The following is a 26,665-nucleotide window of genomic DNA, read 5'->3' as shown; positions in this document are numbered from 1 at the left end:
GTGTAATGGTCTGGCCAGATCAAGTCTTTTAACACCTGCTGCCCTTCATGTGGGTTCATACTGACATGGCAACAATCCATAAGGCCAATGCATGCCTTCATGCTGGTTTTGTAAGCTTGGCTTTTGTGAAAGAAGAGCATGTGATATTTATGCAGTGGATGTCCAAATCACCAGATGTGAACCCCACTGAACATTTGTGGGATGAGCTGGGATGACGTGCGTCGTCCAGGGCTCAGAGACCAGTGAATAGGCAATTGATTCTTCAGGCTGTCTGAACAGAATGTAACGGAATCCCATAAAATAGCAGCTGCAATCTGGCGCAAAGCACGCATCGCAGATGTGCAGTATAGTTTGTATTGCTCACAACAGTGGTTATATACGCTATTAGCCTGTAGCTTTCACAGTAGACCCCTGCTGATGACAAACGTTAATCAGCATAATTAATTTAATTATATCATATCTTTTCAATAAGATAACAATGTACCCCCTATAAATAAGATTGCTTTGTTTATAATAATAACCTTTTGAATTTGCTCATCATATAAGAATATAATGAAAATGATTATGAATGTATTCATAAATAGTTAAAATTAATAATAATAGGCCCTTACACACCCAAATATTCAATTGATCCAATTAGCGACTAAGATCTCTGGGGAGCTATCTAAGACACTCAACACCGGCAATTCACTTGTTTTTTTTTTATTTTGTTATAAAATATAAGAAAGAATTACTGTAATTGTTTAAAAGAATCTGTTAATAGAAGAAGCACTGATTTTGGGTATAGAGAAATCAAATCCTTCTTCAAAGTCAAGTGTACAATGTTTGCAATATGGGTTAAACCTGAGACTCCCTTGGTTTTTTAATTACCCTTTCTGCTTTGTAATCAGTTGATTGTGTTATTGTAGAGAACTGGTATTGATATTGCTTGCTGAGAGGCACAAAGAAAAAAAATCATTACATCCCCTCAAACTAAAAAATGCACAGTATATATTTCCATTCATTATCTCCTAATCCAACAAGCCAGCAATCACCCCAGGGACAGCACAAGCTGTCACTTGTTATTGCTCTTCTTTTACAACAAAAATGGCAATGAAAGGTTAATTTCAGTAATACACATGTACAGGTATAATCAGAATTTTCAGCATTTTTATGCCACTACAACAATATCATTTGTTGCTGTGTAATACTTTTTTAAACATAGACCATGTACACCTAAACATAGATCGACTTTAGCCAAAGGTGGAAAGAGCCAAAGTCCAGATGAACAAGCACCACAAATGTGTGTGGACTGTTGAAAAGTTGTAAAAAACTGCCTCACTCCAAGTTTGAATGTATATACTGGATATTTCGTCTGAACCACAGGCTCTTTCAGTATGTGCTAAAAATGTCATTTTGAATAACAGAATAAACGAGATGGCTGTGTGGTATAGCCTGGTGACAACTTTTATCAGTGTACTACGAAGAAATGGAAATGGAAGATTCTCAGCACACCATCTTTATCATTCAGATGATCTACTCACCAGATTGTCGGTAAGTACAGGTCCTCGTGTATACTACTGTGTGAGTTTTACATATATATTATATAATTTATTTAAAGAATTTAAACTTTGACATTTTCACTCAGTCAATAAATTGACAGTAGTCCAGGGGTTATGCCATGGAATTGACTGTGAAGAACTCTTAGGCAGCACATTCATTTGTACATGAATTATTTTCCTTTGCATAATTATAGCACAGGGCTAGAGATGTGATTCATCTTTAAACAAGCCTAACAGATGAAAAAAAGCTATTTGCACCATGTTGTAACAAAGAAAACACAGGCTGTTCTTATTAAAACCAAATAACAAGCAGCTGGAGTTTTCAAATGTAAAAATCTGTCTTTGGTCTTCATTCAAGATGTTTATTAAGTGGTATTCTGTGAATACTGATGAAAACGAGTCTTAGAGAAGGCTTTAAAGTTGACCTGACATTTATCAGTTTTACTATTATTTATTAAGAAATTTCACAATTAGGTTTTCTATCTACAATGCAAAGATTTATCCTTATCAAAAGAGAAGAACATTCTAATATTTAGATTTATATTTTAGATGTAGTAAGTTTAACCAGTTAAGCATTGTGTTTTCACGGCAACAATCCATAAAATAAATCTTCAAAAAGCTATACAGTATGTTCTTTCTTTATGATTTAAATGTCAAATTATATTAATTAAGGGATTAATCTTGGCCTTCCATGGAACTTAGTTAGGGCATTCATTTATTCATGAATTGTTTTTCTTTTGGGTAGTAACATTTTATTAATAAAACAGATTATACTGTAGGCTGTTACAGATTTTTGATTGTTCTTAGGAGAGACTCTGAGCTACTTAAAGTTAGCTTGATTTTATTTAGATTTATGGTTATATTTTTTATGTCTTTACAAATATGATATCATTTCAGAATAATAAAATATACAGGAAGATATGCATGTGTTTTTTAACCAAAAACATATTGTTTGTTGATAAAATGTTGTAACAAGGTAAAGTATTCTCATATTTTCTGGGACCACAAATCACTGTATGTGTATTTAAGTACTCTTATGGTCATCAGGGGTTGTTTTTAACTTTGAAGTTATGCATTATGATTAGAGACATAAAGTACAGTCTCCATCACCTGGATGATACAACACCAGCCATACGTGTGCCACAACGTTCACCACACACCAGCTATCAGTGGGAAGGAGAACAGAGTGATGAAGCCAGTTCATAGATGGGGATTATTAGGATTGGTAAAGGTCAATGGGAAATTTGGCCAGGGATTTAAAAAAAAAACACCCCTAGTCTTTTTGAGAAATGCCCTGGGATTTTTAATGACCACAGAGAGTCAGGACCTCAGTTTTACTTCTCATCCGAAGAACCTTTTTACAGTATAGTGTCCCTGTCACAATACTGGGGCATTAGGACCCACACAGTCCGCAGGGTGAGCACCCCCTACTGGCCCCACAAACACCTCTTCCAGCAGCAACCATAGTTTTTCCCAGGAGGTCTCCCATCCAGGTATTGACCAGGCTTACATCACTGAGCTTCATTGGGTTGCAGAATGATATACAGAAGCTGCTGTCTTTTAATCTCAGCTCAGTGAATGATTCTTGCATTATAATTCACACAATAAAGGGTTTCATCAGGACTGCTTCTACACCCTTTGTCTCTGAGCTGCAATGCCATTTATGTAAAACTAAAGAACTGGAATCTAAATATTTAAGAGAATCAGAAGCTAAATTGCTTTCATGGCAGTCTACCAGCCATTTTATATATTTTACACTTTACAACAATGAAAATTTGTCAAATATTTCTTCTGTTAATACCTCAGAAGGTATCAAATTCCAATCCAGTTCAGCTCAATTCTGAATACACTTCCTTTTGTTTTATATTATATAGTTCTGACACCCCACATAATAATGACATATGCAAACAATTACTCAAAGGCCTTAAGCATCCAACTGAGCTAAAAAAGAAACTGCAGACTATGAACAAAGGCATGTCTTTTATGTTTGATGGCATACCCACTACATTTTTTGTATATTGGTATCTGTCGGGACCCTTACTACTTGAGATGCAGACTGCTATAGATGAGGGCCCAAAATTTATTTTGCTACTTTTTACTGTAGTAATTACTGCATTTAAATCCTTCAATGTCAAAAACAATTCTGCCTGTAAATACAATATATACAAATTTAAAATATCTCTTTTTTTAAATCTACCCATCATCATACATGATAGAATTTACTAATTCAAATATTATACTTTGAAAAACTGAGATGGGTTTAAATGGATGAATGCAACAGTCTAATCAATTTGTTCCTTACTCCCTTCCTCTGCTATCATAGATGTCAGGTCTGTGGGTGCTCTGTGTGCTCAAGCATGTCCATATCCAAGCATGGATCACATAATTATGAAAGAAGGAGTGAATGCTTTTTTACTTTATAAGTGTGTGAAAGATTGCCATGGGATTGCAAATATAAAACGCCACATAAGTATTATGTCTTGTTCTGTACTACTTAGTCACTTATCTGACTGTTAGTTAATTACGATTAAGTTGATTTATATATTCAGTGATTTACTAATGAATTATTAGATAAATGGATGTTTAATCTGAAGAAGTGTCTGTGCTGGATGGCTGCTGCCAACGATCATACCTAACTTAATTTGACTTCTTGATAGTAACAGAAAGCGATCTTAATAAGGGCGAAGAAGCCAGCTCCAGAACCAACACCAATCAGAGGTCAGGCATTTCAGCAAAAGTGGATATTAATGTTTAGGCGACTTATATTTAATCACAAGAAGATAAGGGAAATTTGCCCTTATGGAGAACTGCTCAGCTCTGGCAGCTTCCACATTCTCTTTGTGCCAATGGGCCCTTTCCTACCTTGACATGATGATGATAATAATAATAATAATAATAATAATAATAGTGGGGAGGAGAGCAGCGTGATGAAGACAATTCATACATGGGGATTATTACGAGGCCGTGATTGGTAAAAGTCAGGGGGAAATTTGGCCAGAATGCTGGGGTAATTCCCCTACTCTTTTCAAGAAACACCCTGGGATTATTGATGACCACTGTGAGTTGGGACCTCGGATTTTACGTCTCATCAGAAGGATGGCATCTTTTTACAGTATACTGTTCCCATCAATAGGACCAACACAGGTCACTTGGTGAGCACCCCCTACTGGCCCTACTAACACCTCTTCCAGAAGCAACCTTGGCTATCCTAGGATGTCTCCGATACATGTATTGGGCAGGCTGATACCTGCGTAGCTTCAGCAGGTTGCCAGTTGTGAGTTGCAGAGTGATATAGCCACTGCCTTTATCATATTGTGCATACAGAGCTCTATGTTGAGGCTAGGAAGCAGTGAGGGACACCACAGAAGTGTTGAACAATTCCCCAATTTCCACAGTCATATGGAGATCAATGGAGTTTTCTGTGGTTGGCAAAGACAGGATCTACGTTCTGGGCAGCAATAATGGGTTAGAGGATGGCCTTAAATCCAGAGAGTATTTTGGACAGAAGTGGAAAGGAGAAAATGGGATTTTGAGAAACAGTTTTTTCAATGGTTGAATGACGAAAGGGCTACTGCTGTGGAAAACAGAAATTATTTTTCACCAATTTCAGGTATAATTATATGAATCACGTATTAGAGTTGCCTTTAACATACACTTCATTTACAACCTGGACTCCAACTGTGCAGAGCCCTCAGGAACTGTCCTCTTATAATAAATACTTGGAAATCTAATTATGGAAACAATTATGTAAAAACATATTTATAGGTATTGTTCAGCTGAAGGCATGTATGCACTTCATAAAACTGAGCCATTTCTTTTTTATGTTAGGAATACATAACAGATGTAATGTTAAGCACAGAAATATAGATTTACTACAGTTTATACAGTATGTATAACATACTGTATTTATTGAGTGCCATTAAAATACAAAAAATGTTATATTAATCTGTTCTGTTTATAACTTTTCATGATAGAATTGGCCAAAAATAAAAAACAAAGAAAATATTGGCATAAAATACAAATAACATACAAATACCACGTATTGTGCAGAAATGCAACACACTGTGTAAAAGTACTTCATATTTTGGTACTGTATGCTCTGTGAATACAATCAGAAAGCATCATACCTTAACATAAAGTACTGTATGCCTTTGTGGTCTGATGAAAGTGTGGTGAATGCAATGACTCCTGGGGAGGAAATATCATGCATGTAGAAATCATAGCCTAAGCTAGTGAAGGCCACCCTATGCAACAGACTGCAGCCCAACTCCATGGTTAGCTGGAGCTATAATCAACATTCTGTCAAGTGTACTTGAAACTGGTACTGCTAATAATAGAATTGGTCAAGGACAAAAGTCCAAATCTTCCAGATGTAATATTAAGCACCTCTGCATGTGTTGGATACTGTACATGATAGATGATGATCCAGTAGACATCTTCCTACTGACCTTGCAGCAAGTACAGGTGTCAAAGTTACTTAACAGTAAGATATACATTTGAGCAGAGTGTCCCGATGATTTTACTCCAGTTATGCTGCCAATTTCACTTCAAACATGAAATATACTTCAGGATTTGTCTGGTTATCACAGCCTAGCAAACATTTTAAGGGCATAATACTACCTGTTACCATTTAATTAAGCCTTCTTTGCACTATTTCTTAATTGCTTACCATAATAAGTCCCTATGCAGTAAAAATACACTATTGTAGGTATACAGGCTGCCAAGACTGTGAATATTATTATTTTAAGCACACGTTAACAGCTTGTGGTTTGTTATTAAGAACTGCCTTAGTCCTAACCTTTTTTTTCTGCCCAAATGAACATTTTAGTAATCTCCCCAAAACACTTTTTTGTTTTGTCCTCTTACATCATGCACATGTGTAAAGAAGCAGGTGTAAGAAAGATAAAGAAGCAAAAGCACATTAAAACAGCACAGTTCAGAGTACTGAAGGTAGTAACAGAACAGCTTTGAATTTAAGTTAAACTTTATGCTTATGGGATGAGACAAACAGTGGTGGCATTATGTCATATACAATAACAATTATTTTATTTATAATTTACATAGATGTACATTAGATACCTAGGCTGTCTTACAAAATGCAAAGCTGTTCACATCAAGGGTTGTTTCTATACTATTCTACAAACTATAAATATTGTTGCCAACAGTAATCAACCTTTAATGACACTAGTGATATATAGACCCTTCTGGAAGTGACAAAAAAGATAATTCTTTCTTGGATGTTTACAACTATAGCGACAAAAGATCAAGAGAAGGCGGATATTTGAAATTTATTTAACTGACATGAAAATTCTCAGGCTCAGCAGGGGAAAAAAAACAGCTTAAAGGATTTTGTTAACAGCAACCAGTTAAAAATATAATGAAAACATGTGCAATTGTTATTATGAAACTTTGTGCGATTAAGTAACATTAAAACATCTTAAAACCGCAGCGTTTACAATTTATCCCTTTACTTTCATGACAAAAAACCAAGAGTGAATTATGCTTAACCCAGGTCTCAGGTATAAAAAGCATAGTGGAGTTGAGGAAAAGCACAGGAATTCGGAATTACATAAACCGGGATCGTTTATCAGGATATCATGACAGCGTCTTTGGTACAGTATATCAGAAAATGTAGCAAGGACATTTAACGCGTAACCATTATAACCTTGGTGTGATACTGTAATACACGTTAACTTAAACATATACACTATAAAAATTCTGATTTCATGCTTTATAGGGATTTTGTGGGATGCAGAGAGTATACAGTATGTACCTGAGAGATGACTCTTCAAGTCTGCCCTGATGCTGCAGGTGTATTCGAGCAGAATCCAGAACTATCTGGGCTTACTGTATGCGTTTAACTGTTAATGTAAAGCAATATTTTAAGAATTGATGTGGAATTAAATTCAACAGGTTCAAACGGAAAATTAAAAACTCTAAGTGTCTTCTAGCATTATTGAACACTTCCTCTGGTAAGAATTACTTTCTCATAAACAACGACCCCATGCACAAAAAAAAAAACTTTCCATAATCCCAAAGGGAAAAGAAAGTGATGTCATTTCCGTTGTGCAGGTTTCAACACCTCCTTTGCAGCCCCCGAAATCTCTCTTCAGGTCAAAACTTTCCTGTTGACAGTGTGGACCGGAGTATTCTGTATTGCTTGCACGGCGAAAGCCCTCAGAGCGGTGTAATGAATGAGGATCTATCCGTCTTGTTCCACTGGGGCGCTTTAATCGCCAGGCATATTCCAGTAGTAAACCTGACAAGGTCCTGCAGTGAAGGCTGTGAGTGAATGAGCGAGTAAAGTGCAACTGCTTCCAAACAGAATGCAGGCACTGTTCGGAATTCTGAATCCTCTGCTTTTGCTGATGCTGTTCGGATTATATCCGTCTGTGGTGAGTTGGTTGGTTGTTCTTCTTTATGAAATGAAGATTATTGTATGTGCGTATGTACAACACTTCACAGGTAAGTTTAGTGAAGAGAAAGAATGGAGAAAAATCCTTAGTAAAACATATTGCTTACTGTAACCAGCACTGCAGTTCTAGGAGAATTGTACCGTTCCAGTTCGCTTAGCTGGTTGTCTTTGCTGGCCACTGGCAAAACATCCGTATTAATTATATCAGTAACAGAACAACTGGAGGATGCTTCAAGAAAGCTTTCAATGCTCAAGGTAACATAGCGAATGCTACCGCGGCATGCAACATGCACACATGCACTTTATATATTAACGTTTAAAGGCGCAAAGCTTTCACACTAGGAAAATAACGTTGAAATTCTGTCAGGTAATTGAAATATAGCGTTTATACACATCGTTGAGCAATGACTAAACTAGCGGTTTGAAATTCAAGCAGTGATAAAGTATTAAGCGCCTGTTACGCCTATACCACATTGTGGATGATCTCGTCGAGATTAACTGAAACATATACGAAGTCTAAATTACTATTTAATCCGAATATCCCCTCTAATATTATGTTAGTATTAGGTTCATGGATAAGAACAGCTAACTCTAGAACTTTATTAATGAGGGTTTTGTGCCATTTTAGCGGCAACATAGTTGCAATGTAAAAATAAGATTTGCGTCACATCACTAAATTCAAATTAATACACAAGTGCTGACTAAAAATTGTTTGCTTGTTATAATACACTGTCGTCGAAAACAGAAAAGACAAAAAATTAATCCCGGCTAACCTGACGAAATACAAGGACAATACATTGCTTTAACACGTTGTATAGAAATGGAGACTTGAGATACGTGATGCAGTGGTTCAGTTTAGCTTCCCATAGTATCGAAATGCAGAACAGTGTACACAATGCACAACCACAAAGGTATTTATCTCTTGTGTTTCATGAGATAAAAGAAGGGAAAAAAATACTAATTTAGAATATGTGCTTACATAAGCACATTTTAAGCCATTAGACACGTATTGCTGACTTATTAGTCTATTTATTATTAATGACTTTGTTACCTGAGGTTTTAAAATGTAATCAATATCTAACTAAATTACCACTTACAATCACTCCATCCACTCCTGCACAAATAGTTTGTTTACTTTGAGTTAGACTTTGAATGTTCTTCTTAATGTATATAAATATTCTTCTTAATGTACACTTATACTAAGTCCAATAATATAAACAACAGTGGTTTAAGAATATGCTCTGGGTTTTTTCAAAGGCCTTTTATTCCCTTACATTGAGATGTGTTATTGTGACAACAATATTTAGTCAAAGGAAGGCTTTTTATTCCTTAGGCAATTTTGCAATTTAGGCAATTTTTCAGAAGTTGATTTTTTTTCTGTATGGTATAGCAAAAGCTTTACATTGCTGTATATATGTCTAGTAATTATATATTAGAATAAAAAATGTTTTCAAACTCTCCATTGCATGTACATGTTTTCATCTACTTCAAAACGTAAGAGCTCAATCCCAGTTTTGTTATTGTCTTCCAAGAGGGCTACTGACAATTGATCCAGCCAAGATATTGTTGTTTCAAATCTGGTGGTGTTAAATAAACTGTCAATTCTTTTGTCAGAGAGCCATGGAGTATATAATGTTGAAGATTCTTGAAATTAATGTTGCTAATTTCCTCCCACACTTTGTTTCTGTGACTTAAGAATTAATGAACAAAATAGAAATGTATAGATGCGAGTGTCCTAACTTTATAATAACCTACTTTATACATATTACTGATATGCAGCCAAAGTAGATTAAGATTTAGATTAAGTTGGTTATTTTGCATCTACAAGTAAAACAAAATGGGTCTTCTGAGAAAATCAACCTGTAAAAATGTTAAAGTAGAGCACAAGTTGAGCTTAATAATTTAGATATCTTTGATACAAACCTAAACCTTGTCCTTAGCTTAGTCAGTGACTGGGATTCATCAGCTACCAGTGCACAGTTATTCAGGCACCCTTGACTGCTTGTGCAAGAGCAGGCTGTTTGGCTCGCTGGATGCCTGTAAGCTTGCAGTATTGATATTGAATGTCACATTATTCCTCCAATGCTAACTCTCCCATAAGGCACCATAAGACATGTAGTATAGAAAATGGCAGTCAAATCTGACAAGAACTCATTGTGGAGGAAAGCAAGTCCTGTTCTCAGTCCTCTGTTCTGGTGAAGTTATTACAATAAAACCAGACTGTTAAAAGTGTTAACGGCAGATTTTCGGAATTAAGAAGAATGATAATTGGTTAATTCTAGACTTTAACAACAAAAACATAAAATGTTATTTACTTTACAGTCTTGTAAAATAATTAGGTGGTTACTGGTCTTGGTGCTGAAAACAACTCACAAACCCTTCATCAACTATCAGCATGAGGTAATTTAATCAAACATTTCTCAGTCTTCACATTTTGAATATCATTGTTTATAGTAATGTCCTTATATTTTGTTTCTACACAATTGCAACTTTTATAAATTGTCAGAATTGCAGTAATTTTAAAAATATGAGGTACTTAAACCACACATCTGTAAAGGGATGTAACATAGTTATCTATATGAAGGCAATTTCTTATCTATTTTAGAAGAGTTAACACTTTTTGCATCTGAATTTGTCTGTTGATTGAATCAGTGTGTTTAAACAGATTAATGTTCAACCCAGGCAGGTCTTTCAAGATTATAATATGAGCTGTCAGATCTATGCAGTATGATCTAAGTTGATGCAATGCTTCTGAATGCAACAAAAAATAGTCATTAAAATGGTCTCCTTAGTAATACATTCACCTTTACATCAATGTGACCTCTCAGAATAAGCACCAGTATATTTTAGCTTACATCATTAGTGCCATTCTTGGCACTTATTGGGCATAAAATAAGAGAAAGATTTCCCTCACCCTGAAACACATTTGCTTTGCCTAGTACAAATAACCCCATTAAAATGCATCTCGGCTGACTATATTGAATTTCATAATGGGGTAAAACCTTCACAAGACAGAAGTACATTCATGACTCACCAAGACCAATTAGATATTGTGAATTAATTTAAATCCTTAATCCTGAACATGCTTTGTAATGATCTATGAATACTAAGCTTCTTGTGATTTTTCAATTTTTTGATCACAGTTTTTCTAAAACTTTTTAATATACAGCATTTTAGATCTACAGGTAGAAAAATACTTTGATCAAGTGTCCAAAGCAAAGAAAATCTATGGAAAATAAAATGTTATTGATCCTAAAAGACCAACATAATTATGGTCTTTCAGTTTAATCCCCATAATCATTACCATGTTTCCTTTAAACCAAGGATTAAATCAAACTTTGACTCATATGGAATTAGAAATCCCAAGCCTGTTTCATGCTGTTAGTTATAAATTTCCCATGGACAATATTGTGTTTATAGAATAATATATTTGTACAATGGAAGACTTAGTGTTCCACCAGTGCTGGGGATGGATTTTGCAATTGGCAGTTGTGTTGATCTTTGGTACAACCTAGGCCTTAGCCTTCTGAGAAAAAGGTAGAATCCAAAGTACAACAATGCTTTCCTGCACTTATTTTTGTGCTAAAATATAAAGTAATATGGAATAAATTTCCAGTTTACACCTTCTTTATAAACAATAAAAGCAACAAGAACTAGTCGTCATAATACTTTACAATCAGCAGGAGAAACATTATTTTAGATACAATATATTTTTCAGTGTCCTTATTGTATTCCAGTTTTTTAAGCATGTGGTTATAAGAATGACTCCAGCCAGATAGTTTCACTAACCCTTAGTGTCATTGCTGTCTTATTCATAGACAAATAATTATATTGGATGGTGTTTATATTCCAGTAGCACTTTTGCATTTTGTGGTCCTAAAAAACAGCTGCTGCTTGCATATGTTCTTGTATCAAATTAAAGTATATGAAAGACAGAAATGTACAGTATTAGCACTGAGGTTGGGCATTGTATTTGTGATATGTGTTTTCATATGTGTAGATACATTGATTAGATTTTTTAATTAATTTATTTTCAACCTTAAAGGTCCATGTGCTTTTCTGTGCCTGATGCAGACCTGAATTACAGCTTTTCTTCAAATGCAGCCTAGAACACAGTATGGGGGCTTTTAGCATAATGATGAAACAGATTGTATTACTCTAATCTATTACATCCAATTTTCTTCACCATAAGCTGTTAATCTACAACAGACCTGACATAAAACCGACAGACACCTCCTTGTGTATTTGTCTTACAAAGCATGGCAAAAAGAGTAAGAGTCATCCACACTTTCAGTACATTTCTTTTTAATTCACTCTGTCCTTGCTATCATCAAATACATTTATCCTTCGAGAGCAGAATTATTGGATTTCAGTGACCAACATAAAGTACTGATTTGAGTCTCATTAAAGATTACTGTAATGCATTGGAAAGCATCCTGATAGATAGGGGGGAATGGACAAAAATTAATTGCAAATTTATCCAAAGTTTGATTCCTGAAAATAGGATAACACGGAGAGAGTGTAATAATGTACTGGACAATTGTAAGTCACAATATGTAGTTGTCATATGAAATGTATTTTTTGTGTTATACAGTATATATCTTTCATTACACAACCTGCAATTTGTTGCAAATTTGTTGTATGTTGTGTTGCGCAGCTCAACAATTGTGGCATTTATTCCGTGTCCCAAATGTTTTATTTAAACAAAGAAGCCCAGAAACGATTATCTTTTCAATATGTTTGCATCTCCTTCCCTTGTGCTACTTTGCGTCTGGGATGTGCTGATCAGTTTGCTGTCTTTATCCTAGCAAAGATTGATCTCTTCTGGGAAAAGAGAGGCACGTCAATCTAAACATTGTTAAAGTTTTCAAATTTTCGAATTCGGAAGTATAATTTTCAAACCTTTTTTAAAATGAAACTTGAAATGGACTGATTTTGTGAAAACACACAGAAGCAGAAAGCATTAAAACAAATTTGTCAGATGTATTTCACTGATGCTTTGATCCAAAGTGATGACGGTTATCTTCTTTTTTGGTTTGCATACAGTATACATTTTGACATCATGTTTTACACTAAGGTTTGCAAGAGTTTGCAGGAGTATGTCAGTTGGGATTCAACTCATGTCCCTCTGGTCTGGGGGAGAGTTCTAAATGCCTTTGCAGTCTGCCCACCCATAATATAATACTATAGTACATGGAATGGGCATCTGATGTTCTTGCTTGTTCTTGGCTGAACATTGTTGTGGATGACATAATGCCAGATGCTTGCAGGTAAAAATCTAAATGGCTGTTACATTGACCTTCACTTCCAAAAAGTGAAGATAGGAGAGTATTTTAATTGGTAATGGTTAATTAATAACTCTAATTAATGGGTGTTATAACTAATAGATGCAAGAGCTACCATGCAATGGAACCTGATTAATGACATATTGTAAATATGAAAATACTCTATTATTGATTTGAGGTGATCAGTTTAATTAAGTGTATGTGCCTATGAATAGATACATAAAAATGTTTTATTTGCCTGCCTTCGTAAGAAATAGACATTTTTTAAATATTCAGCGTTGTATAAAAAAATTCTATTTTGTCCTTTTTTTGTGTTAGCGGGACTTGGTAATAATGAAGTAATAAAAAAGAGTTTTATTCTTTGACAATTTCCAGTGACATACATATTATAACATCTGTACCTGGAAAGATATTCAATTATGGAACTTTGCTTAAAACCTCATCATACTTTCAATTTGGGAATGAGTTTACAGAAAACCTGATATGTCTCGCAGTAAACCTCCATCTTTCCTTTTTGTTGGAACATTTTAGACTTTTTTTAGTCTGGGAAATGTATGTAATTTCGATGTTGAGAAATTCAATCTGTTTTAGGTCTTCCAAAGTACTTGCCTTCAAGACCAAACATTCTACTGAGAATACTGTGTAATTGCTATCACCTATCCTCGCATGAGGTTGTAGCAAGGATTTAAATGCTCTGGTGTCCTTGCAGTAAGTGTTATGCCAGTAATACAAATTGGCTTCTGCTAAGAAAAGAACTAGACTCTCAGTTATGAACTATAAATGTCAGACCTATAAATGTGCCCTGATAAAAAGGTCAAATCGCCATCAGGAAAGTACACATCTAGAAAAGCACCACTTCACCTGAAATGACATTGTTAAAGAATCACACTATAACTTTTCAATCATTTTACAAAGAATCACAATTTCCTTCAGAAGAAGGTTTAAAGCCATTTGTGCTTATGAGCTGCATTGTATAAACTAGAGATGTAATTTCAGTGATCCATTGCCAACAAAAAATGCTTTTTTCTTTAAATATTATATTACTTTTATCTTTATTTTGCTATTTAATATACATGTTGATACGTTGCAGTTGATTTTCTCTTTTTTCAAAAATATTAATATAAATATGACTAACTCAGGCTTATACTGTTCATAATCGCATTTGATAAAGATGTTGGAAAATAGGATTATTCTTGATTGATTGCAGAGGTTAGCATTGCTGCCTCGCAGTGCTGGGGCCCTGGGTTCAGTTGTGTACCTGGGGTGCTATCTGCATGGAGTTTGTATGTTCTCCCCATGTTCATTGGGTTTTCACCTGATACACTGGTTTGCTCCCAGTCTAAAGACATACTGGTAGGTTAATTGATTTCTGGACAAATTGGCCCTAGTGTGAGTGTGTGTGCCCTGCGATGGACAACATCCGATCCAAGATGTATCCTGCCTTGCGCCCGTTGCTGGTGGGGTTCCGGCTCCCCCAAGACCCTGAAATGGATAAAGCTGTATTCAGCTACAGTGGAGTAAAAAGCTTTATTAGATATAATTGAAGCCACAGATGTTACCCATGGAAAATTACAATAAGCAATCAAATAATTAATATCAAATTCCCAAAAATAAAGCCTTGATATTTGCACTTTACTATTACTCAACATACAGTAAGTGACAGGAACATATTAAGTGAAGGGTGTTCACTCTTTTCCCTTGATATATTGATTGTTTATTATGTTTTACCAATTATTCTACTGATTTGGCCTACTGTAGGTTGGAGAAGTCAATTAAAATTCTTAGATGTAATGTAGTTTATATTATCAGGGTTTAATACATTCTTCAGGAAAAAATGGTAAAGACAATCGCATGAATTGTATTTTATGGACGTTACACATAGGAAAGTGTAATTAAGTTGACCCACGTGGTCATACAAAGATCTGCAAAAGAGCTAAAAAAACTCTGGAAAGGTTATATCATCTTTAGGTGTTGTACAACAATATATAGTCTCAGACCTTGGTCTAGAAGAGGCCTTATTCTTCAGACTCTGTGTATGTTCAGTATATGCTATAGATCATACTTGGTTTGACTAATTAAGCCAATAAGTGGTTCAATAAGGAATTGGGAGGTTGATGGGAACTGAACCTGAAAGATTTGTAGCTCTACAGGACAAAGGGTTGGAGTCCTGTTTTATGTCTGGCTCTCTTTCTAACCTCTTGTCCAATCAGTGGAAGTCAGTATTTAATATATCAGTTTCATTAGAATGGAATAAGAGGCAATTGTCTTTCCAGTAACTGGAATCCCTTAAAGTAACTGAATCCCGAGTGTTGAAGCTAAATGTAACAAGTACGTGCATGACCTTTTTCTAAATAATATAAATTAGAGTAGAGTAGTAGAGTAGTTTATTGCCATATGTACACGTACTGTACTGTACATTGGAATTCTTAATCGCGCTGATCTCTCAGGACGTACACAATGCAACAGACAACACCACACAATGTAGACAACAGGAACAATAAGTATGTTGTGGAAAAATAAATATGTAGTAGTGAGACCGCAACAAATGACAGACTATGTTAAAAGTGCGTAGTGCGATGTGTATTAAGGCACTGCAGTTAGCTGTTCAGGACGCATACTGCCGTGGGATAGAAGCTGCTCTTGAGTCTAGTGGTCCATGCTTTAACAGCGCGGTACCGCTTGCCAGAGGGTAGAGGGGACAACAATTTGTGGCCGGGATGGTTGTTATCCTGAATGATGGATTTTGCTTTATTGCAACAGTGGATGGTGTGGATTTGACCGATTGATGGTAAATCACATCCTATAATACTCTGTGCCATTGCCACATTAAGGCCATTTGCCAATTAAAGCCATTTCGATGCACAGTATATTTAGAGGAATTAAAATACAACAAATGCTTCAGTTTTCTTGTGAAAATCCCAGTATATAATAACTATAGTATATACTATAATTAAATAACACTTCAATAAATTACATATTGATTTAAAGAGCGTTTGAGCTTACCTCATATGATATAAAAATAAACATCAATGTCTTATTGTAGTGAACAGATAAGCTCTTTATCTCATCACACTGAGTTATTTTTCAGGTTTCACCTGAAAACTTGTCATTACAGGTTATTATTTCAAATTTCACCTGTCAAGTACTCGACCGACATTGATCATTAATAAGTTTCCAGTGGTGAAAGCCTTTTTTCTTCCTTCCTCTTTTGAAACTGCTCATGTTCAAAGTCCAAGCAGCCTAGCAACTTCAAACTAGACTGACATACTGGGAAAGATAAGCTATTAAAGTTTTAACAAAATTGGGGTCCTTCATCAACTAAGATGAAGCTTGACAAAGCTTTGTAAAACTTCTGCCTGAAGACTTACTAAATATTTTTTTATAACTACAATGGGTCGTAATCTCCATTTTGTTCTCGTAACTCATACTGCTTTTCTCTTGCTGCACTAATGCGATCAGAATTTGGCATATTTCATTAATTTCCTTAGTTGCTTATGATTTCCATCTCACAGTTAGTAATTTTCACCACCACAGCAGGTCATCAACTTCTTGGTGATATGCAACCTTTTATAGAAACTGTTCCTGTTCAAGGGCTTGCTCTTTTAGCTTCAAACTGGGTGAATGTCCTTCTAGTGGTAATGTAGTAAGTATATGGATAAGTTGCATTTCTACATACAATAAACCACAACCACTTTCTTCATATATCCAGCAACCATTTTATTAGGAAGCTCTGCACTAATTAACCAGAAACTTGTCCTGGTTCATCACACATTGACTTGCTTCTAAACTGACACAAGTTATATACCCATACCATGCTGTCACCTCTTTATGTAGGTTTTCATTTAAGATACATTTTTTCCAAACCTTATATGATAATTAAAGCATAATTAAAGTTTTGAATTTGGGGATTTGTTATTTTTGGTAGTGCAAATAAGATCTTTAATATGTGGTTCATTATAATCATACTCTTTTCTTGAACACTTTCATTGGTTTCAGAGAAGATTTTGAGTTCATAATTTGGAATTGAGAGAAACTTCTGATTCCTTTCATTGAGGAGGCACACCATATGGCCTAATTGTGTGACCAGTTGGTCTCGTTTCCACATTCACTGCAGATCTATAATAAGACTGGGAGTACACTGAATTTTCCCAGATTTAGCACACTTTACCACCAAGATATAATGCAATAAGTGCAATTACCAACACTCATCTTGATTGGCAGCCATGTCTTTAACCACAAGAATAGGTTAATGGTACTTACTGTATATTGCACATATGAAAGTAACTTGCCATGCTTTGACAGATAAGAAAAGAACACTTTTTAATTTTTTTTAGATAGAATTTTCAATTATGTCCAAAATGTGGTAGCCAAACATGTGATCCACTGAATAACTTTCACTCTGACGCTACTTTAATGATAAAAACAATACAAGCATTCCAGCAACCACATTGTTTGCCCCATATTTAACACATATAAAAGTATCTTGATGGAGTGATACTAAATTGGTTTAAAATATCAGAGAAACAGCTGAACAGTGGTGGATTGAGATATTTGTACAAAAATGCAATAATATTCTAAATGTGTACATTTTTCCCCAGAATAATAGAGTGAACTATTTTTTTTAGTTTAAATAGTTAAATCACTCAGTGGAGAATTCTGAAAACCTTTGGGGTAGCTGAAGTAAATCCTTCTGTTTGTATAGAACCACAGAGCTCATATCTGCACCCTCTATGAAGTATTTAATAGATCCTAGTAGGAAGATTGAATTCTGCTAATTACTGGTATTTGTTTTTACAAATAATCATATATGCATTTAATGTAACGTGGAGCCCTTTACCTGTCGATTAAGTGTTTTTGAAAAAAGACCTAAGACTACAACCCTGGCCTTAAGTTTCTGTGATATTTTTTTCTTCAAAGAAATTGAAAAGAAAACCCAAGAAATTATTCAATCAATTCCAAAACCAAATGTATCATTCCTTATGTGCTAAGATATTTGTCCTTTGTTTGTCACAGGTGTGCAACCAAACGTTTGCCAAATCTTTGATCGGTCTACAACTGCCTTACAAAAAGCTTGGACTGTGCCATAATTGTTTCTACAATTAAGTAGCCACTCTCTGCATCAGAGCTTTAAACATGTCCTCCATTGTGACATTTTTGAACCACTAGTTGTTCCATGCCCATATTGTTGTGAAGTATAGCCCTTGGGTTAAGTCGGTAGGCAGAAAATTGCAGAGCAAAAATGCTTTAGTGAGATGGTTGTTTACTTCGTTCAAAGGCTCTAAACCGCTGAAGTCTGAATTCAAAGCTGGATGACAGATGATTGGATTCCTCTGTGTTCTGCATCAAGTCAGTGTATAATGGATCTCATCTTGGGGTAAAGTAGGCCTGCTTTTCTAGTAAAATTCTTCAGAATTATGAATCATATAGTCTGAGATGCTCAAAGATGATCAGTTGAGTTTTTCCTCTCGGCAGCTGGCTTTATACATTGAAAAGGATTGAAAAGCACCCAATAGCTTTAACGAAATTCCACATGCAGTGATACCGCTTTTTGAATTGTCTGTGAATTTAGGAATTCCTGTGTTTTTGTAGACTGCTTCATTGTCCTCTTATGGGGAAAGTTAGAATTTCGTATCCATTTGGTCTGATACATGAGAGCAATCAATAAAGTGTTCCTAAACAGCAGTTCTCTGTATCTGAGTCTTTGAAAAGACCCCTACCCATATATTAATATTGATCTGTTAAGTTGCATTAGTATTTGCAGTTTCTTTTCCTGAAAATGATTAAATACATTCATGACCTGTTTATGTAATCCCCAGCAGTGTAGTTCTATTCAGTACCAAAACTGTATGCTTTGTATCATAATCAGTTACTAAGCAGCTTTATGTATTGCTGTGATGGACAGCATGGTGGTTGGTACCACTGCCTTACTGCTCCATGGTCCTGGCTTCAATAACAGTCTGTGTGAGGTTTCACAATTTGGTTGAAATTTTGATTTGAAGATCCCACTCTGTGTCACTTTGCATTTCTAATTCATTTCTCCCACACTTAAGCAGAATGCAGTGAAATATGTGTTATTTGGATAGAACAGACAAAAATTGCCAACAGCATTTTTTTGGTTTTCTTCTCCTTAAATATATGACTAATTGGTAGCCAGTTTGATACAATATAAAAACACTTGCCTTAACTCCTGTACTGGTTCTCAGCACTGATGAACCCTCCAGTCTAAACATTGTTGCCAGCTTTGTTCCAAACAACCAATCAGCCAATTGGCAGTAATCAATATTAGCTTAGTAACAGCAAAGTGTAATACAATTCAATTAATAACCCTTCATTTAAACTTGATTTTCAATTGGCAACAATGCTTCCAAACAATACATACTTTTTATGCATAAATTGCATAATTTCTAATTTAATTTCTCAACATCACATTAAAATGCTAGTTTGCCTTAATACCATAGAATAACTACAATTACTATGGAAGCATACCTCCTTCCACATGACAGAATGGGATATTGATGATATTGATCTATTGGCAAGGAAGACTGGCTGACTTATTCTACTGCGGCTTAGGTGTCATGAAGATTTGGACATCTTCCATCAGCTCTAATGTTTAAGACTTAAGGACCCATGGCTGGGATATTAGCAACAGCACATTGGCCAGATAGGCCGGTGAATTGCTTTTAGTTAAGACAGTCATTACTTCCCCAGATCTTTAAAATACATTGAAATTAGTTGTGATTTTCTACTCTATTTGTTTTACTTTCTGAGTTGTAGTTTTCAAGTGGATTTCAAACTAGGCAGATTTGTTTCCACTAAGTCAGTATTGACTATGTGACTAGAGAAATGGATCCAAGTTATAACCGTGGGTCTAATTGCCTCCTGTAATTTGTGGCTGTTCTGGTTAAGCACTTGCATGGTGTTTCAGTTAAGTTATAAAATAGTTTGATTCAGCTCCAGCTACATCTAAATGTCAAAAGTTTTTAACAACACTTTGTTAATTATCATTGATTTTCTTCTACTGGACATGAGAAATACAGAAATATAGCAGTATTTCTTGCAAACTTAATTGTTGTCATTCTCCTTGTTGCCTGAATACATTAGCATGACGGTTTAGTCATTGCAAATTCAATGTGATAGTAGTAATGAACCCCCCACTATAGAAAAAACACAGAAGTGTTCTTCTTGTGAACTGTCATTTGTAGTATTCCTCGGCTACTCAATACTGTATATGAAATATAGTACAGTTCCTATTACTGAAAATTAATGCATAAAGTCATTTGTGCTGAATACCTTAGATACATTTAAGGTGTTTTTAAGGTATACCTTAAGGGTCTTAAAACTTTAAACCCTAAAAATGTATAGAATATTAATCTAGTGATCAGCTGCACTGAAAAAGCTTATGATTTGTTTGATGTGTTTTCTTGTGTCATTCATAAATATATGATTTGTGTTTAGAAAGCTTCAATTTTTTTCCATCTGCTTTTCAGTTAATGCACCCTGTCAGGTTTGGTAGTATAGATTGGTTTTCAGACTTGTCAAAAAATCTGAACAAGTTGAATAGCGCAAGACAAGTGGGAAAAGTACTGTCCCCTGTACTATACATACATATATAGAGAATATTGTTGAAAAAAGTTCTGCAAAAAACAAAAAATTGAAATTTCTTATTATGATTGTCATTGTGCATTTTTGTTTTCTGTTTTTACTCTGTTCTCTTTAGACTATTGGTCCAAAGGAAGGCTGGCAGGTGTACAGCTCGGCCCAGGACCCAGATGGACGGTGTATTTGCACAGTGGTAGCCCCAGAGCAAAATCTTTGCTCCAGAGATGCAAAGAGCAGACAACTCCGTCAGTTGCTGGAGAAGGTAAATGGGTTTCAGATACTTCTGTTAACTGATGATTAAGATCAGCCTACAACTGTTTGGAGTTAAACTGATGTACAGTACATCCAGTAATGGCCAAATGTGGCTATACAGTATCTCACCAATAACAGAAGAGAAAATAATTTTAATTTGCAATGTCTGCAGTGTTTTTCTCTATATATATTTAGACTTTGTCTACAGGACTATACAGTATGTACTGTATGTATTTTATTATATGCTGTACTTAAGCTCACCTCTGCAGAAATGAGACAGAATTTAAGAGAATTAGAATGAGAAAGGATATATATGGAATCACTGCTTGAAGCACAGAACAGATTCATTCCAAGTGTAAACATACCAAATGCTAGAAAGCAGTGAGCCAAAGCTCAAAGCTACAGTGATGTCCAATCCTGGTCCTGGAGGACTGGTATGTCTGCACATGTTCATGGTCTCCTTAAAGCAGCAGCACCTGAAGAGCTGGGAGAAGCTGTTAAAATTGTTCAGTTAAGCTAATAATCAGCTGTTAAGAGTTAAGAGATGATTTGGAATGAAAACCTGCAGAGAGGCAGCCTTCAGGGATGAAGATCAGATGCCCTTTGTTAAATTTCATTGTCAGTTATGAAAAATATGCAGAGGAAGCATTTCATAAAGTGATTACAAAAAGCAGGATCCAGTCAAAGAACAATAGTACAATAGAGTGCAATTGTGTAAAAAGTGATAAAATCTTTTGGTCATACCAGAGCAAATATATGTTAAGTTGCACAATCTGTACACCATAATGGTTTATTTTTTTATTAAAATGCAAGTGACATTCTGAATCAGAGCTTTTCAAACAGAACGCTTGTTGTGCATGTTAATCACAGTCATTTAAATTTCTAAAATGTTAGATTTTAAACACATTTAAAGTAGATCATTATAGCACTCTTTCAACTACAAAACTGCATTTTCCCAAATGCAGTAAAACGTTTTACAAGAAAAATTGCAGTGCCCAATTGAGGTTTCTTGCAGAAACTGCAGCATACTGGATGAATGCAAAGAAATCTATCAATGGCCATGTGCCATTGCAGTTTAAAGAATGTATGACTACAGTCTGAGCCCTGTTCTAAAGGCCTGTCCATCAACATATTTCATTATATTGCTTTAACATAAAAGCTGTCTATTTACAATGTAGAGAACTCTGCCATTTTATTAAGAACTACACTCCAAGAGGAACAATGAATACATGATGTACAAGACAAAGCAGATCCATTTTGCACTTTGATTGCAGTATACTGCATATATATATGTGTGTTTGTGTTAAACAGTTTATGTAGTATATGATTGTATTCCATATGGAAAGCTATGTTGAAAAGCATATGATGGTGAGGTCTGCTTCTAACTATTCCCACCATTAAACATAAATACACAATCACATAACATCTGTCAACCATCTATTTCTTGGCAATAAGTAATGATTAATTCATGAGCTGTTAATCCACAAGGAGAGAAATCACCAGAAAGATTAATTCACAGATGTTAGAATGTACATTTTATGCTTTAAAGGTCATTAAAGTGACATTGGCATTCTGCCAGTGGTCTATATTAGTGTGTTTAATGTACGTAGAGTCCTATTTCTAAAAAAATGAGTTTCTGGAATTAGGGCACATTAATAATGACAGATAAAGAGATAAATCAAAATGCATCGTATCAGGAAGGTATGTGTGGGTGGGATTCAGTCTTCAGATTTACTTTAATGCATTTCTATTTTACAGTGAGGTATTAGAAAGTCTTCTCTTCAAAGCAGTACAAATAGTGATGTAGTGCTACTTTGAAATAAAGATATCAGAGTTGAACAAATTCAACTCAGATGAGTGCTTCTAATAGATGAACTGATTTCATTAAATGTTTGACAGGTCCAGAATATGTCACAGTCTATAGAGGTGTTAAACTTGAGGACGCAAAGAGATTTTCAGTATGTTTTAAAAATGGAAACCCAAATGAAAGGACTGAGATCCAAATTTCGACAAGTTGAAGATGACAGAAAAACATTGATGACCAAGCATTTCCAGGTAGGATGTCAATGTGTCTAATATATAAGTTTTTATAGAAATTTAACCTGTTACTCTTTATCTGTATAGCAGATGGTGATTAGCCATTTGTGAATGAAGTGAAGACAGTTAAACAAATCAAAACAGATTCACTGAATTGCAATTAGTACACAATATAAATAACATTTTTTATTCTAAAATTTTACATAATATTTAACAATATAATTACTATTTAAGTATAATAACCATGCTTACATTTGGCAAGATGGGGATACTTCTGCTCCTCTGACTTCTATGGGTTTCCTGTTGTAGTTCCTGTTATTTCAGTTCCAAATGAACAGGTAGTATTTCAGATGAATGAACAAAATAAAATATTCATTGTCTGGAAGCTGCATTTAACCATGTCTTGTCACACTCCCCATCTCTTCACAGGAGCTTAAGGAAAAGATGGATGAACTGCAGCCTCTAATCCCAGTTTTGGAGCAGTACAAAACGGATGCCAAGTTAATCACACAGTTCAAAGAGGAGATCAGGAACCTATCAGCAGTACTTACTGGAATCCAGGAGGAGATTGGAGCATATGACTATGAGGAACTACACCAAAGAGTAATCGGTCTAGAAACCAGACTAAGAAACTGCATGACAAAACTAAGTAAGACCTGTCTTTTATTATCTGACATAACTTAGCTCAATAGACAAATACTTTCATTCAAGAATTTAAAGAAACTCTTTCCACTACAGCACGTAAGCAATGGTGTACAAATTTTTACAAAGATAGTCCAGAGATAATTACTGTTGGGCAATTGACAGAGGCCAAACAGCAGATACCAGAAATATCTGAACATGGACAATTTAGTCTTGGAACATAATTGCTAGAGCGTATGGTGAAGTTGTTTTTTACATAGTTTTGAGATCAATCAGTTTTGATTTGTTCTCCAAAGTACACAACTGATGCATAAATGAGGCTTTGCAAAATAATTTCTGAAACATTGGTATTTCAATACTGTTGTAAGACTTCATTGGCAAAAACTGCAAATGGCAATTGGCTTGAAGAATTTTCATAGAAAAAAATGTTTCTTTATTAACAGCATGTGGAAAATTAATGAAAATCACTGGACCCATTACAATAAAGACATCTGGAACAAGATTTGGCGCTTGGATGACTGATCCACAAGCATCTCAAAAAAATAATAGGGTAAGTTATATGAGTTTTTTATGTGCACTTAAAGTTAAATATTTCCATGTTTTCTTTCTTTGTACTAAATGTTTATGAGAAATAAAGAATATGTACGAAATATTCAGTATTGTCTCTTTTTCCTTTTGTATATTAAAAAGGGGGTCCCGGGACTATAAGTAAGTCTTTAAATGAGAATCATTTTAATAATGTGCATAAGCACTATCACTGTGTATGTAGCCTTTTTTTAGACTCTACTTGACAGCTTGGCAACGTGATTTTTTATTATGTAACTAATGTGTTAAATTCAGAGTATATTTCATGTGTATATTTAGTGGTAGTTATTATGAATGCCTGTCTGTACTGTTAATCAGAGTCAAAATACTGTTTATAGCTTTTGCTTTTTGCTTGACATAGGTTTGGTATATGGACAGTTACACCAACAACAAAATAGTCCGTGAGTACAAGTCAATTGCAGACTTTGTGACTGGGGTGGAATCTCGGACCTACAACCTTCCTTTCAAATGGGCTGGGACAAACCATGTGGTCTACAATGGCTCTCTTTACTATAACAAGTATCAGAGTAACATTATTGTCAAATACAGCTTTGAAACTGGCAGGATTCTTGCCCAACGAGCTCTGGAGTATGCTGGTTTTCACAATGTTTACCCCTATACTTGGGGAGGCTTCTCTGACATTGACCTTATGGCAGACGAGATGGGTCTGTGGGCTGTGTACGCTACCAATCAAAATGCTGGCAATATTGTCCTCAGCCAGTTAGATCCACAGACACTGGAAGTCCTAAAGACCTGGAATACAGAGTATTCTAAAAGAAATGCGGGAGAATCTTTCATGATTTGTGGAACTCTGTATATCACAAATTCCCACTTAACTGGAGCCAAGGTGTATTACTCGTACTCCACTAAGACTTCAACGTACGAATATATGGACATCCCTTTCCATAACCAGTACTTTCATATTTCCATGCTAGATTACAACGCCAGAGACAGGGCCCTTTATGCGTGGAACAATGGTCACCAAGTTTTGTTCAATGTAACACTTTTTCACATTATTAAGACTGATGATGATGCATAGATGGGTTTTCTGCACAATAATTCAAAGTCATTCTTGATAACCAACTTAATTTTTTTTCCAAAGTGGGCAGTCTTTACACTTTTGGTCCTTGAATTAAAACACTTTTGTATACTTGTTTCAGCTTTGGATGACAAAACAACGTGAGCCCAATTACAACAGGATCAGTTTTAAGGTGACATAGATTCCTCTATATCTACAAATGGCTGAGAATAAAATTAAGCCTTATATGATTTAGTTTTGTAAGCCAGAGGCTATAAGTAGCTTTTGTGCATGAATGTCAAAAGATTTTGTTCAGCACTTGTTTACTATGTTGTTTGTTTTTGTTAAGCTAACTTTGTTTCACTGCAGCAAATAGTGTTTTTTAAAGTGAATGTTGTGTTTAAAATGTTTAAGATTAGTGTATTGTTTTTTATTCTTAATTAGACATTTGAATCATTGTAAAATGTCTTCAATCCAAAACTGATCGACAGATTTTTTTGAAGAAAAAAGAGCAATGTCACTCATTGTAGTACCTATTGTATCACTTCAATGCCTCTGTGAGAGTTAATCCAGTATTATTTTTATAAAATATACAGAATTTAACTGATTTCATTGTTCATTGTTGAATTTGATCAGTGCTTCAAAGGTTGTATAAAATCATCTTTACCTCATTAAACACCCAATATTTTATACATTTACATCTTTAACATCCATAACATGCAGATAACAAACCTCTTTTTGCTTTTTACCCCTAGATATGCTGTATGCACAGTGTTATTTTCAGGGAATGATTGTGCATAACATTTGGATGAGCAATTCATATGGATAGCCATTACACTGTCCTGCTCTATACGTGCTTAATTAATATCTACCACCAAGCATGTTCCATTAAACCATTATTCTCTAACAAATTACCCATGCAATGAAATTAACACATTTTGATAAGTTACCCATCACACAGATAATAGAACTATATAATTTTTGAAAACCACAAACTGCTGTTCAAAAAATAACATTTTTTATACTCTTTTAAAATCTGCTTGATTTGAAAAGACCATTTAATTATAGCATTATTAAGGGGTCATACTAAAGCAACAGTTTTTCATTTTTATTTTAAACCAATGCACAAGAGTCATTTCAGTACTGAATGTATATCTGTCTATTAATTAAAATCTCCCCATTCCAGGAGAAAACTGCCTCCTGAAGAATGATGATAGTTCCAAATATTGATGATCATTAATATAATTCCTTAATCAACATATCCAAAATTAAGTTAGCACAATTTCTTAAT

General features: G+C 34.9%; 1 protein-coding gene across 1 annotated transcript; it reads left to right on the top strand.

Moving 5' to 3' along the window:
- Window positions 1-7,606: 7,606 nt before the first annotated feature.
- olfm3a (olfactomedin 3a) lies at window positions 7,607-26,062 on the top strand. The gene is made up of 6 exons (XM_088927386.1): window positions 7,607-7,936; window positions 20,959-21,102; window positions 22,992-23,147; window positions 23,559-23,778; window positions 24,215-24,321; window positions 24,718-26,062. Exons 1-6 carry the CDS (start codon window positions 7,868-7,870, stop codon window positions 25,393-25,395), a joined length of 1,374 nt encoding a protein of 457 aa, XP_088783512.1. The 5' UTR covers window positions 7,607-7,867; the 3' UTR covers window positions 25,396-26,062.
- The last annotated feature ends 603 nt before the right edge of the window (window positions 26,063-26,665 follow it).

Source organism: Atractosteus spatula, chromosome 11 (assembly GCF_055471065.1).
Source record: "Atractosteus spatula isolate fAtrSpa1 chromosome 11, fAtrSpa1.hap1, whole genome shotgun sequence".
NCBI classification, from domain to species: Eukaryota; Metazoa; Chordata; class Actinopteri; order Semionotiformes; family Lepisosteidae; genus Atractosteus; species Atractosteus spatula.
Note: the sequence above shows the minus strand (reverse complement) of the source record. Positions and strands in the feature narration are given on the sequence as shown.

Excerpts from the sequence above, each read along its gene's own strand:
- olfm3a (XM_088927386.1), top strand. The coding sequence starts at position 7,868 with ATGCAGGCACTGTTCGGAATTCTGAATCCTCTGCTTTTGCTGATGCTG. Across the intron at positions 23,779-24,214 it reads AAACTGCATGACAAAACTAA|CATGTGGAAAATTAATGAAA; the intron begins GTAAGACCTGTC and ends CTTTATTAACAG. Across the intron at positions 24,322-24,717 it reads CATCTCAAAAAAATAATAGG|GTTTGGTATATGGACAGTTA; the intron begins GTAAGTTATATG and ends TGCTTGACATAG.